The sequence below is a fragment of the Hippocampus bargibanti genome, linkage group LG10 (assembly GCF_051943395.1).
Source record: "Hippocampus bargibanti isolate YZ-2025 linkage group LG10, ASM5194339v1, whole genome shotgun sequence".
Classification (NCBI taxonomy): domain Eukaryota; kingdom Metazoa; phylum Chordata; class Actinopteri; order Syngnathiformes; family Syngnathidae; genus Hippocampus; species Hippocampus bargibanti.
Window position 1 is genome coordinate 18,678,352 of NC_142743.1, and position 15,673 is coordinate 18,694,024.

The following is a 15,673-nucleotide window of genomic DNA, read 5'->3' on the forward strand; positions in this document are numbered from 1 at the left end:
GAAGGGGGTTACTGGGGGAGGAATGCACGCGTTTTACCTAATGGCAGGTCCAATTGTGGTTTTTGGTTCAGGAACCATTTGTAGAGTGAAGAACCACCACAGCTAAGGTTAATGCTACACACAAATTGCCAACTTAATGAGCCTCCTTCATGCACACAAATCCAGACAAATAATCCAAATACTTTTGGTGATGCTGTATAATACCAAGAGTTTTCTTTGGGCTAAACTTGCGAACGATGTTAAGAAAACAAAAACAAACATAAAACAGGATGAAGTGTCACTCACCTGCAATGGACGATCATGGGTCCTGCATCTGCAGGGTTGCAGGCCTTTATCCTTCTCAGGAAGGCCAGGAACGGAGTCGGGTGCTCAGGCACGCCATGATCTGGCCAGGCTGTGAATTGGAAGTGGCGAACCTCACGCTTCTCATTGGAGCCACTCTGGAAATACATGAAGGAAAACGTTAGGGATTCATCGGTGAAAATGTGATGTTAAAGCAACATAAATATTTTTCATTGTTAACAGACTCTACTGTGTGCAGTTTGGTTGCTTCTACTGCGATTTTTTTCACCACGTACTACGGCTTGGGTGCGAATAAATATGTTTATGTTTTTTTATTTAGAAATGGTATGTAAAAATACAATATAATACATATTGATTTATATATAGCGCTTTAACAACAGCTGAAGCTGTAACAAAGCACATAACACGGACACCTATCATGTACAGGTGGCAGTAACAAAGGTGGTAGAAAGCACCAGGGAATAAAAGTAAGATCAAGTCTGAATCATGCTGAGTCAAAAGCCAAAGAGTACAAGTGAGTTTTGAGGCGGGTTTTAAAGATGGGCAGCGAAGGGGCTTGTCGAATGTTCAGTGGCAGGTCATTCCAGAGAGTGGGACCAGCAACGGAAAAGGTTCCATCCACTGTGCGCCTCCATTTAGTTTTTGGCACATGTAATAATGTCTTGTCAGCAGACCTGAGGCGTCGGGAAGGTGTGTAGAGGTGGATGAGCCAGGCCCTTTAAATATTTGAAAACAAATAAGATCTTGAAACGAATTCTAAAATGTGTAGGGAACCAGTGAAGGGATGCTCCTTCTTACGAGTATAAGTCAAGCGGCAAGCAGCAGCATTATGGACCAGCTGGAGACACTTCATGGAGGATTGTCTGACTCCAAAGTAAAGCGTATTACAGTAATCGAGCAGAGACTTCAACGGACAGTTAGGACGGCGGAAAAAATCATTGGCACCGCCCTACCCACTCTCGAGGACTTGCACACTGCAAGAATCCAAACTAGGGCGCGGAAAATCCTACTGGACCCTCCGCACCCTGCCCACCACCTTTTCCAGCTACTCCCCTCAGGCAGGCGCTACCGATCCATGCGCACCAAATACAGCAGACATTTAAACAGCTTCTTCCCCCAAGCCATTAACTCTTTGAACTCTTTCAACAGTAGCCAAAATGGAACTGTATAGTGCCACTTAGCAGTTTTTTTTGACAACGATACTAGTGCAGCGTGTTCTACCGGAAACAAATTCCTTGTGTGTTCTACATACTTGGCAATAAAGATGATTCTGATTCTGATTCTGAGATGTGACGAAGGCTTAAATTAATGCTTCAAGGTGCTCATGAGAAAGGAGAGGTTTTATTTTAGCCGAAGATAAAAGAAGCTGGATTTAACACGTCAACAGATATGTTGTAAATATAGCTGTAGATTGAAACCTAAAGCTTTAATGTCTGTATTATAAGTTTATCATTTAATAACTACTTCCCCACGTAACAAAGCTAGCCTCAAAGCTTATTTCTGTATGCAACAGGGATTTACATGAACACGTGTCTGTCTTTCCTGTCGGTCAAATGATGCACAGTGTCCAGTGGTCAAGTGACCCATCTTTGAAAGTAGGTTAGTCGTCCCACGGTTTGCCGTTCCATTTTTAATTCATGTAGCAGTAAATAGAGTACTGCCCGATTAATACACACTCGATAGGGTGTTATTTATTAACAGCAGCTGGAGGGCGTATGAGGTATTGATTTGACTACACTGATGTTGGTGGTGGTGTTTGTGGTGATGAATTTAACGAGTGGCTTGGTTTGTTTGCAATGTGGACGACATTCGGTGCAACTCATGAGCCAATGTAGAGCCACAGGCAAAGATAAAAGTGGGATAAAAAAATCTTTATATGAAGCTAAGGATGCTTAGCTTGGATTGTCATTGACAATATGACCCAACACCCTCCAGCTGTATCTGTCCAATGTCTGATAAACAGAAATAATGAAATCAAATAGCTGTTTCTTATTTCACTGTAGGAGAGGGACATCTAAATTTCATTTTTAATACACGTCATACGAGATGGGGCTGCCCGATAGTTAATTGGTTCACCCATCGATTTCACAGTGCAGAGGTGGTGCGTTCGATTCCATCTCCGGTCTTCCTGTGAGGTATTTGCATGCTCTGCGTGGGTTTTCTCCGGGTCCATTAGTTCCATCCCACATTCCAAAAGCATTCATCGCAGGCTGATTGAACACCTCAAGGTGTGAGTGTGAGCGAGAATGGTGGTTTGTTACTGTGTGCGCTGCGATTGGCTGGCAACCGGTTCAGGGTATTCCACGACTACTGCCCGATGACAGCTGGGATTTTTTTAGATCGTAGTCTGTGGTAAATGTATTAATACAAGCAATGATAAACATTATAATAATTACTTTTATTTTTTAAACAATTCGCGACAGGGCTACGTCTCAATCCCCCTTAAAAGGAATTTCTTTACTGTGTTGATCATGAAGATCGTTCAAAGATTCTCTGACAAACTGACAGAAAATAAGACCTCAGGTGTAGAAGAACACACATGTAGTTACGGTCACGTGACAGAAAGCACGCATCAATACACAAGGAGTATAAATATTTGAAGCGATCAATACGCACTGTAAACCGCGTCGTGGTTGACTGCACATGTCACATTACCTTGTAAAGCGCAAATGTCCTGACAGAGTAGGTGGCCAGCTCCACTGTGTCCAGCAGAGTGACCTGGATGAGGCCGTAGGTCTCTGTAGCTCGTGTTGGCCAGTACTGGTCGCACTTTACCTAAAAACCAAAGACAGTGAATCTTGTGAGATATCAAGCGATTGAGAAAACAGTGCACAAGTACAGTGTGTACTAAAAAACTAAATAAATGAAAGGGTTTGGGGGATTAACACAGCTCAGTGAGACTTTGCAAAATTCAAACAGAAGTGTTGGACTAAAACTTGTGCTTATTGAGCCAACCCAATGTGTGAAAGAGGTTTTCCGTGCGTGTGAGAAGTGATAGCTTTGTAGAATGTGTGTGATCCTGCGCTAGTCGTGTCTGATACCCTCAAACTGTGCGCTGGGATGCTTCCATATGTCTGGCAAATGCTCACAGGGATCCACCGCAGAGCTGGAAAAGTTGAGTGAGTATCACTTGACTCGATGTGGCCCTAACGCTCCAACCTCACAAATCCCTGAAAAATGACATGGCGTGCCTCGCCACCCAAAACACCTTGAGATTCCCTGCATCACACTACCGTGCTTGTAGTTCGTCAGCTCAGCCTTGGAGACCACAAGAGAGTGAGGCATCCCAGTGGAGCGGGAGGGGCGTACGAGAGCCTTGGCAGAATCAGGCCAAAGCAAACGTTACTCGCTGATCCCTCTGGTCCTCACATCAGAGACGGAACAGAGCTCGGCTCAGCTCGTTCTGCATTCCGCTGCTCCAGACTGAGGATTAAGCCTTTTGGCCTGGGACATTGGGGCTGTAATTACAGCTTTAACCGCCGTGTTCCCACCAGGCCTTCAGACACTATCAGTACAAGAACGCTCTTCCATAGTGTGGGGGGGTGCTTGAAAAACCACACTTAAGTATGCCAACATATATGTAGACAGTCCATACTGTGCTGCGGGGGCCACCATCAGAACTACACTGTTCGTTCAAAGCAGAATTGTACTGCTTCCATCTGTGATCATCATTGTTGGTCATACATAAATGCAGATCGATAAGTGTTCAATGAGATTGCCCCCCCCCCCCCCCCCCGCAAATTCTGAACAACGGTAGGTTTACAGTCAACTCTTGAAACACGAAGGTGCCAAGCAAATATTCAGAAGACGCAAATTCATCATCTTTATGAGGCAGTCGATGCTCTTTACAGCAAATATGTCGTAGAGTTCATTCTTTACCTATGCTATAAATCTGTCCTTTAAAGGTCTCGTGGTATGAAATGTAATGAACCTCACTTTACTGAACCACAGCTAGACAGGAAGCACATTGGTAGGTGTGATCATGCAAGTGTAGACACTAATGTGCACTGTTTCTGAACTTCAGTGGAAACAAGAAACCCGAGTCAGTCCTCGTTGACTGCGGGTGCCTTGTGGTGCTTTGAAAATAGTTCAACTCATCGCATTTGGCTATTGCACAGAAGGGGGAAACAGTAAAAAGAGGCACTGAAAAGAGAGGGGGGGGGGGGTTCGTGGGGGTAAGGAGAAAAGCATGTGAGGAGAGGTTGCATTTGAAAAGGGATTAGCAAAGGAGAGAAAGCGAGATCTTGCCTTAGAGAAGAAATAAGAGGGCATCTGAGGGTCAAAGAGACACAACAGAGACAGTTGGAGAAGGTTGGAAAGGAAAAAACTTGGATACAATGCACAGGTTAATCACAGGGAAAGAAGCACAGATGACAGGAGAGGATCATTTGCTGCAAAACACATATGAGCATGATTTATTATTTCTGGTCCCCCCCCCCCCACCCGAGCGAGTCTTGTTCATTTTTTATTCTTACGCAATACCCAAAATGAACAAAAACAAAGCCTTGAAGCTGAATATTTTCTAATTCATTACCCAATTTGACATGCCTGTAAACCCTGCTCCATTACTATTAGGCTCTCATTCTATGTCATTCTTGAGTAAGCAACAGCATCACAAAGTGTCCTGTTACTTTTCTTTCATGGAATTTCCTTTCTACTCACAATAAAACATTCTGGCTTTTCGATCTGAGTTTAACAATCACCAGTTTCCCAACTCTCAACCCCCGCGGCCAACCCCTACCCTCCCCTCCTCATTATGTCCATATACGATTATACGGAGGATTGTTGCCATGGGCATTCGTGAATTTGACTGGAGGATCTGGTTCTCATTTTCAACGTACAGGAAAACTCTAAAATGTTCCATGATATTTTCTTGCAAATTGTAGCCTAACGAAGGAAATAAAACCCACAAACAACTTCTATCGCTGATGCTAAGCAAATGGATTGCCAACATAGCCAGACGCAAGACATCATATAATGTCCAAGTTCATGTCCAAAAATATTTGACAATGCACGGCCTGATCCTGGGGAAATTTAATGTTCCTTGAGTCATAGAAACGTGTGTGTGTGTGTGTGTGTGTGTGTATGTGTGTGTTAAAAACATGATGTAAATTCGAAAATCAGTTTTGATTTAAAAAATGTGTCTTTTATTGGTGAGATACACTATATGTATTTAAAGAAAATACTCCGTGAAGAGTACTGAAAGGTCGTTTAGTGTGTACGTAAGTGAAATAGGAACCAACAAGAAGCTATATATATATATATATATATATATATATATATATATATATATATATATATATATATATAGTATATATATATATATATATATATATTTTTCTGCCGACAGTGTGTATATATATATATACAGTAAAGTCTTGTTATATCGATATTCTCGGGAGTCCGAAAAATATCGATATAACCGGGACTATCGATATATCCGACCCTGCGCGCATGTAATTTTCTCCTTGCGTTCATAGAAATAGTATCGTAATAAGCGGTACTATCGATATAACCGATATCGATATAACGAGACTTTACTGTGTATATATATATATATATATATATATATATATATATATATAAGAGGTGCTGGGGTAATTCATGTCAAATCAATGTTTTTTATGATTGGTTTTGTGATGGAATGTTAGTAATGTAATTCTTTAACCCCACAAAATAATAGATTTGGTTGGAGTTTTGCAAGATGTGAAATACTCTATGGGGTTTATGCCAATGCGGAAATGTTTTGCAACTTCTGTTCAGTATGATTATTTACACTTCAGATTTGCAGATTACTGTGTTCGGTGGGGGTTAACACGAATGTGAAGACATATGTGGTGTCAATTCCTTTATTCCCGTGGAGGTAAAACATATATGATGTACCGTCAGAGGGCATCGTGACTTTTAGAGCCGATACCGTCGATGAAGCAAATAACGTCGGAACACATCAAAATGATATCTCATATAATTTCCTGTTCAAACATTGTTTGAAAATACTGATGATTGTATGAAGTTCCAAAGCTTTGTTTCAGTATCACGGAAACTTTTATTTTATACCACAATCTCGTCCTTGCGTTTTAATTCCATCCGACCTGTTTGCCAGTCCTGGTCTATTTTTTATGTATTTTTTTTGCTATTCCATCTGCCATGTCTTACCCTTGACTTCTCTTCCAGCTTGGTCATCATAATAATGTTAGCTGTGTGCTGCTCCCACACCATCCTCCAAAAGTCCCCAAAGGTCTCCGGAAGAGAACCCTGAGTGGCGATGTAGGCATTTTGACGTCGGTACCCATCAATATAGTTAGCGTTAATGTAGTCACTCCCCGGGACACCTGAACATGTAGAAAACATGTTAGCAATGGTGCATGAAGACAAGTGGCAAACATTTTCAAGCAATTTTTTTTCCCAAATAAAACCCTATTGCTATTCAGATTTCCCATGAATCCTTCTATATAGATTATTCTCAGTTAAAAAGAATGAAAGCAGCTTTATATCCCAATAATGAAGGATGTGGATGAACCGAGGTTGTGGCAGGACGATTAATGTTTTCACAGGGTACCGTCCTTTGGTATGGGATTGTTCAGTCGTCTTGTTTTATAATACATGCTAAAACAATCATGCATCTAATCTGAATATACACTGATGTGTGTCTTTGAATGGCAATAGGACTGTAAGGCCGCTCGTGTGTAAGACAAGGCTGACACTGCTTGTGTCCTGGAAAGGATTGTATTTGTGTGTGTGCGTGTGTGTGTGTGGTGAGAGGCCATCTGTGTGTGTTTGATTTCGGATCAGTCCTGCTCATCTGGGGCCTAATACCATAATCCCCAAAAATCACCGAGTCATAGCTCAAACAAACAATCATACATAAGAGATACACATTTGAAAACACACACACACACGCACACACACACACACACACACACACACACACACACACACACACACACACACACACACACACACACACACACACACACACACACACACACACACACACACACACACACACACACACACACACACACACACACACACACACACACACACACACACACACACACACACACACACTACTGCAGTTAGTCGTGACCTGATTATACCAAAGTGGGGCATACAAACTCATTTTTTGCATCTTTTGATGGCAATTTACAATAAAATTGACAGAATGCAAACAGGTGATAGATTTATGGACTCTAAGTAAAGTCTGCACAATTTTACAATCGTTTTAATTTCTCTGCAAATCTGTTGGCTGAACAGAATTCCTTGATTTCATTTTACTCTTTGCATTTGTATTGTATTAGAATCGAAAAAGTTTTTCCAAACAACCATTTTATTTCAAATTGCAGTTACCCCCTGGCCCTCTTTCATTGTGGATCTTGTGGGGGGTAAAAAAAATATTGTCATTATTTCACATTGCAGAACTAGCAATTAGACCCAAATGGCATTAGAGACAATGGCAGCAGATTGAGCAGTGTTTGCCAAAAATTCAGTTTTTAAACAAGCAGACAGCAGAAGTGAGACTTAATGTTTAGCAAAACATTTTAAAAGGCAGATTCGCTAAAAGCTTCGATATGAGTGAGAGAGAGAGAGAGAGAGAGAGAGAGAGAGAGAGAGAGAGAGAGAGAGAGAGAGAGAGAGAGAGAGAAAGAAAGAGAGCAGTCTGGAAGTGATTGTGCACATCCGTTGTGCCCAAATTCTGCATAATTATTGTTTCATGCTTACCTGTGTGTGCAAATATAGGAAATTTACACCCAGATGCAGAGCGACAGACAGAGCTGAAGACATATGAGGGTTTTGCTTCTTCACACATGCTCTGCCCAGATAAGGCTCATCTGTTTGGGCTTGGCCTCCCACTTCCTCCCGTTCTCAATATTGCGGCTGCTAGATTCTTTGCCTCTAAGTCTATCGCACCTGAGGTGTCTGAATGTTCCTCCGGGTACATTAAGGAGAGCAAGAGAGATTTTCTTTCACTCCCATACTGTGAAATAAATCGTGTAGATTTGACTTGTGGCTTACAGAGCTGGGAAATAAACAAAACCTTTAACGCTTCCGAACAACTCATTATTTATCTCTAATTCTTAAAGTTACGGAGATAGCTTGGCTTACAAACTTAATTGGTTCTCAGACAGAGTGCGTAAGGCTAAAAGTGTGTATCCCAAAACATAATTTCCCATAGGAAACCATTGAAATGAGAATAATCCGTTCCCAGGTCCCCATAAAACACTTTTCTACTTTCTAATTTTCTAAGCCTTAAAACTACACAAAACATACCTTATGTCATGTATAATAAATGTGCTATGGTATTATAATTAAATAAATAAACTGTACTGTATAATAAAGTTTTTTATTTACCTTTGTGATGGTCGTTGATGGCTTGATGGAATGGAGTGGCTGGTTTCATCAGCATTAAACACTTGATGAGGAAAGTAACCTTCTTCTTTCACCATCTTGAGGAACAATCCCTTGTAGGTGCTTTCTCTGTGATAATTTTATCTTGTTCCTCATCAATTGTGTTCTGTTTAGCTGGGTTGATGGCTTTTGCATCATGTGTACAGATGGCTTGTGCGGGTTGTTTGTGGAGCCTGATTGATGGGATATTTTAACCTTGCAGTCTACACTGTGCCTTTGAACTATCAAAGTTAAAACTCTCTCACTGTCGTCTGCCTGTCTCTTTAATGTTTAAACCTCACTGCTGCATTCTTGACCAATCACGTGGCTTTAACCAATGACTGGGGGTGGGGAATAGAGGACAAAAACAGTCGGCTGCCATTTTGTTGTTAGTAGAACGGGCTCGTTCGCGAACGACACATCACTCATTGAGGCAGCGCCGTCTACGAAAAAAGTTCGTATGCCAAGGTAAAGTTCGTATGCCAAGGTAAAATTGTCATAAATTTAACGTTTGTAAACCGAAAAGTTCGTAAGCCAAGGGGTCATCATAAACCGAGGTATCACTGTACTTTTCTAGGATGTGAAGCGGAGCAAAAAGATGACACAAATGCGATTCATGACCGAATGATGGGAACTGACTGGCTTATGGACGGTCCTAAATTGTACCGTTACGACTGGATCCAGACACATCCGCAAATCTCCATTTTGAATTTTCAGAAAATTTTTTTAAAAGAAAAAAAAAAAACTCTCCGGGGATGTGTAGGCGACAGGGCAAACCACAGAAACATGTCTCCCATTTGTAAAATACCCGGTGACGTGCAAACACCCTCACACAAACAGGCCGACAACACGTCTTACCCTCAATGCCAGAGAGTATCACCCTGGAATGGTCGTACGCAATGACGTTAGCGTAGCGGTTCTTTGGTTTGTTGACCTCCAAGTTGGAGTTTTCCCATGTGAACTGCTGACCGGGATCAACCGACTGCAAGGGAAGAAAAGACAAAAGTTACCGTCAAGAGTCGGGGAAAAAAACATCAGGACTGATGTTTGTTTTGGATGATGTTCACAAGCACGTTGGCACTTGGTGGTGTTTTGGCAGTATTTGAAATCCAAATGAAAGATTGTTTTTGAAATGGTTCTTCCTGCATATGGTCTGGCAGCTTTGCTAGTCTGACAAATCACCACAGCATGGACGTTTGGGTGCCATGACTTGAAGGAAAATGTAGAAATGACATCTGGAACAGCATGTCGAGCGGCCAGAATGGCAGTTTCATATGCTGGAGCAAAATGATCTTCTTGTGAATTAACTGAATGTATTTCGTCCATTAACTTCAAATTGATCATGACTGACTACACAGCTGTGTTGATTTGAAGTGGGCCCTCTTCTCATTAAGCTACACGCATTCATGAGCCACGATATAAGATGCATCAAATTTTACTACAAAATAAATTCATCATCATTTCCAAAGAGGGTTATGCTCTCAGAGTACTAAATTTGACAACTAAACAGTCAAATTGAATAGCTATCTAAATATGAGGAAGACCTCTCGAAAATCATCTGGGCAATCTTACCGCACTCAAAAAATAAGGTTGAAATCACAATCTAGCAAGCAGCCACCATCTTTGTGCCATTTTCTAAAAAAAGAAAATCAGATAAAGTCATCAAATGTCTCTAAGGTCATTCATAACAAATACATTAGGAAAAAAACTGATGAAAAATACTTTTTATTTATTTCTGCTTCCCTCACGAATTGCTCTGTGAGACAATTTTAGGCTAAGAGACATCGTTATGAAATATGATGAGAATATTGATACATTGTCTTGGAGAGCCCTTTGGAATTTTAGTGTAGATGACATTCGACACAAAAACATTCTGCAAAATTAACTTTTTTTTCTGAACACACACAAAGAAAATATATTACTCAAGAAACCATCATTTGATTTTGAAACTTCTGTGTGAACGGTTGGATTCCGTCATCATATTTTAAAATAAGGATATGTTGGCACCACGTATTTGTTGAAATAATGATGTAATGCCAACACCAAAATAAATAATTCTAGATTCATATCATGGCTCTCTGGCATCGCCCATTCAAAGTCAATTTAATTCTGTCTTTTTTTCAGAATCAGAATCAGAATCAGAATCATCTTTATTGCCAAGTATGTAGGACACACAAGGAATTTGTTTCCGGTAGAACACGCTGCACTAGTATCGTTGTCAAAAAAACTGCTAAGTGGCACTATACAGTTCCATTTTGGCTACTGTTGAAAGAGTTCAAAGAGTTAATGGCTTGGGGGAAGAAGCTGTTTAAATGTCTGCTGGATTTGGTGCGCATGGATCGGTAGCGCCTGCCTGAGGGGAGTAGCTGGAAAAGGTGGTGGGCAGGGTGCGGAGGGTCCAGTAGGATTTTCCGCGCCCTAGTGTGGATTCTTGCAGTGTGCAAGTCCTCGAGAGTGGGTAGGGCGGTGCCAATGATTTTTTCCGCCGTCCTAACTGTCCGTTGAAGTCGGATTTTGTCCATTTTTGTGGCGGCCCCGAACCAAACGCTGATGGAAGAACACAGGATGGATTCGATGACAGCCGTGTAGAAATATTGCAGCACCTCCTGTGGCAGGCCATGCTTCTTTTTGGCAGTTAAAGAAATTCAACCAATCCAAAAATTAACATTTATATATGGAAGAATAAAAATAGGAATCATGAGAATAAATCTGGCAGATTGGGACAACCTTTGTAGTTTTTCACGTTGTAGGTGAGCAGGAACCTAACCCAGCCGACTGAGCGACGGGCGGGGTACACCCTGAACTAGTTTCCAGGCAAATGCAGAGCGCAGATAATGTTTCATTTTGGCCAATCGCAATGCAACACTGACTCTTCCAAATCGAATCCAACATGAACATTGAAATGCAGTCCAAACGGGATCTTGAGTTTCAAGACATTGAACAGAAAAAATGTCGGGACTTTCCGTCGTCTACAGATGGCGGAGAACGATCAGAGAAAGATGATAGGCGCTCAAAAAGATTCCTCCGGGGAAGAAGAGAGGATAGTTGTGTTAGACCAACACATTAAGTTCCTGGAGGGTAATTACAGCGTAAGCATCTCTGCAAGCAGGGAGAGGCAGACATGAGGTCATTATGGAGCTGTCAATGGAGAGAGATGAGGACGAGAGAGCCAGAGCAATTTAGCAATTGTGAATATTATACGACACATAATTATGGTTTGGTTGGGGGAAAATGGACAGGGGTGGTACTCTGTGTGTGTGTGTGTTTCAGGCTGATCCTCTTGCTCTGCCCAATATCATGTGTGTCTGATTATTTCACCGCAATCATTTCTGCTCTCCCCCTCTTTCAATGCCTTCGCCATCCATGCATCCATCTCTCTCGCTCGCTCGCTCGTTAGGCGTTCGCCGGCGAACAAAGCACACAGTCATGCAGAGAGAAAGCCGGGAGGCTCAAACCGCACGGCTGCTTCCTACACCGGCTCGTCCATCCTTCTCCAAGGCTTCTCCCAAAGCGTTTCAAAGCCCCTCAAGCTGGTTTTCGACTCGTTTCTATAATGCGCTCTTGTCTTCCTTGATACGACCGCCACACATCATTGATTCCTCTCGTGTGGGAGCCAATTAGAGGCTCATGTCTCCATCAGTCATTACAGTCCTGATCCAAAAAATGGTCAATATCTCTCTATGGAGCTAATGGTGACGCTAGCTCTATTTGTTAAACTGCCAGTATTTTAGGGAGCCTATTGGTGATGGACATCGACTGTGGTGCAAGAAAAACCTCCGCCGAGTCCATGCGGACTAGCTTTATGTGTCTCTTGGTGAAGATGCAGTGCCTTTATATTTCTATCTGCCTCTTCTCTTTCTGCACCAGTGGACCGGATAACGATCTGGCTGTAAGCAAACTTTCCTTGAGCCTTGCATTTTCAATTTCCATCTTTGGGCTGTGTGGATAAGAGCATGACAGCAGAATGGGAAATGGGCTCAATCTTGCGTGGCTTTGATCAATATGCAGGATGCAAGAAGGGCAAATGTAACGGGACAGTCGGCAATAAGAAAACGTGCAATCATTTTTACAGGGAATTCTCACTGCTATATTTTGGAGCATGTCCATTCATCCGCAATACGCGACGTCGGACGTCATTAACGTGAGGTCAGTGGTCACTATTGTAGTTCTTCCACACCCCACCAAACTCAGTCAAGCATTCCTCCGTGTATTTTGCTTTACACGCTGTCAACATAGATAGAGCTTCCCCAAACGGTTTCCACAAGGTTGGAAGCGTACGGTTGTCCAAAATGTCTTGGCAAGATGATGAAGATTGATTGGTTGAATATTTATGAATCTATAATTTGCCAATCCCTGCGTGGAAATACTCTTGACAAAAATATGTTGGAGTAATGGGATTGCACAAGATTTATTAAGGGTTCAGAGCTTTGAACATGAGCTCTTCCAAGTTCTTGGGATGTTTGATCATGGCCTGTCATACTTGCATATATTTCCACAGTGAGTCAAGAGGCATGGTGGCAAATGCGGTTTGGGTGTGTGAGAGGTTAATGAAATTTGAAATGGTTCATAGTTGCGAATTTTTGTGGCGCGTGATTCACTGACGTCCAGTCCAGGGTGTACTGGCCTCTTCAACAAAATCAGCTGAGATAGCTCCAGCTCAACCACATCTCTGAACAGGAAAAGTGGTCAAGAATTCAGAAATGATTGAACGAATGGATCTTCAACTTGTAAAGCCAAGTCTTTCCAGAGTAGACTATTACTGCTCCCACACCACCCAATTAAAAACGTTTATCCCGAGAGTTTATCTGTGTGTGTGTACATTGGCTTACGAACTTAATTGGTTCCCAGAAAGACTGTGTAAGGCGAAAAGTGTGTATTCCAAACATTAATTTCCCATAGGAAACCATTCAAATGAGAGTAATCCGTTCCCAGGTCGCCATAAAACATAATTTTCAACTAAATAAGACTTAAAATTACACACAATATAAATTATTTTATGTATAATAAATGTGCTAGGAATTCGTTAGCTAGAGCGTTCTTAAGCCGAGGTATCACTGTACAATAATGTGAGGAAACTTAGAAAATTTCAGCCAAAGTTATTACAACTAGGCAAGAAATGACAGTTCCAATTCAACGTGGAAGCGGACCAAAGTCCTCAAGCTTTTCCGTCGGGAGAGGCAGACAATTGGCATTCCTACCTCATACTCTTGTGAGAACTTGAGATTGTCGTTTGCTTTGAGGCGCTCAATATTATCTGCCAGTTCCGAGATGGGGACCGGTGGGTGACTTGCCATGCCTGCCGAGCCCAAGGAGAGAGAGAGAGAGAAAAAAGAGAGGACATTTTAGAACATGTGCAACTTGATTTTTTTTGGGGGGAAAGGGAGAAAATGTTAAGAGATTAACAAAATCCTCAGAGATGTTTTTTTTTTCCTGAGTTTGACCAATCATAGCGAAGAGTGTTTATTTGTTAAGTGACCATTCTCTCTCCAAAGCAGACAAGAAGAACAATGTGTGTGTTTGGAAAGTTACTGAGGCACAACATGTCTTTTGAGTCGATGCAACACGGCTGGTGGAGATTAAAAAAATAAAGACGGTTAAAATTTTTATAATGTGGCGAGTTAGGAGCCACTTTAAAAAAAATACAGTGGAACCTCTAAATTGAATTGCCCCTGAACGCTCCAATCGGAACATATTGGAAAACAATTGTTTCAACATCTCCTGTCCAAAGTAAATCCGCTTCAATTCCAAGTGGCAACTCTCGGCCAAGCCTTTGTGAAAGGAATTTCAAGTTCTGTTCGTGATGGAATGTAGGGAAAGAAGATGACCATTTCACGGTAAGATCGGATCATTGTCATCAAATGGTGAGTAGTTTTACTTTATTTTAATAATACTGGGCTGATGACCATTTTGTGTTTGGGGGCCTTTTATCGAGCATATTCATCGTTATTTAGCTCATTGAGTTGCTTGTTCTGTAGCCACAAGGAGACACAAGCCAGTGTCTTATTGTGCTGGTCCCAAGCCCGGATAAATACAGAGGGTTGTGTCAAGAAGGACATACGACGTAAAAGCTTGGCCAAAACAAACATGCAAATAAAACCTCTGAAGAAGGAGGACACTGATTCGCTGTGGCGACCCCTCAAAAGGAAAAGCCAAAAGGAAAAGAAGAAGAAAAAAATCTAATCATTAGTATGTGTCCTAATTGTCACTGTTTAATTGTGGTTGTAGTTTAGAACTGCGTTGGAACATGCTAAAACGTGTTTCCACTATTTTAGGCTTTATCCATTTTTATGAGCTTTTTTTTTCTCCGTATGCATTTTTGGGCAAAATATATCTTCACTCATTCACAGCCATACGTGCAAAAATGTGTCCACTCCAGTGCCAGGATTTTTGTCATTGTCATTCAAATTCCAGAACCCACAGAATATTGAGTTTATAGGACTACATGAACATTCCATGCAGCATAAGAAACCTTAGACTCTCTTCTTTCATTAGAAAAGAAGAGTTAATTTAGTAATTAACTCTTTCTATTAATTCTATGGGTCTGGAGTTATATGAGCTTGAAATGAGGGTGGCTGTCCAAAATAGAATGCAATTCATACAACAACAGCTGAAGCTGGAACAAAGCACTAACATGGACAAAAGGGAAATGGTGACTCCTTGTGGAAAGGAAAAAACATTGCCAGAGGCCATGGCCAGCGCTTTTTCGGCACCCAAACAAGAAAAATCAAAACCCGAACAAATACGGAAATGGCGCTCTACGTCATATTTTCAATTCTTGAATAAATTCGGGAATGGCAGTGATTGAGTTAAAGATCACAAGCTGGAAAATACCTTTTGGGGGGGGGGATAACACTAATGAGGTGAAAGGACATTCAAAGCAGCATCCATTGAACTCATTGCATGAAAGGGCAACACATTTGTCTCGGCCGTTCGCCGTATGAGCCCTGACAAAGAATGGAACCTACACTCCAAAAATGAATTG

The 15,673-nt window shown here is 41.6% G+C and overlaps 1 protein-coding gene across 3 annotated transcripts in view; it reads right to left on the reverse strand.

The window, feature by feature from the left end:
- Positions 1–15,673, reverse strand: part of LOC148892782 (receptor-type tyrosine-protein phosphatase delta-like) — a 197,418-nt gene that overhangs the window by 14,145 nt on the left and 167,600 nt on the right. For all 3 annotated transcript variants that reach the window (XM_089007186.1, XM_089007187.1, XM_089007188.1), the window contains 6 exons: positions 13,890–13,987; positions 9,550–9,673; positions 6,460–6,635; positions 4,552–4,575; positions 2,959–3,078; positions 286–440 (listed from right to left, as the gene is read on the reverse strand). In XM_089007186.1, coding sequence (XP_088863312.1) covers positions 286–440; positions 2,959–3,078; positions 4,552–4,575; positions 6,460–6,635; positions 9,550–9,673; positions 13,890–13,987 — 697 coding nt within the window. The remainder of the gene's footprint in view (positions 1–285; positions 441–2,958; positions 3,079–4,551; positions 4,576–6,459; positions 6,636–9,549; positions 9,674–13,889; positions 13,988–15,673) is intronic.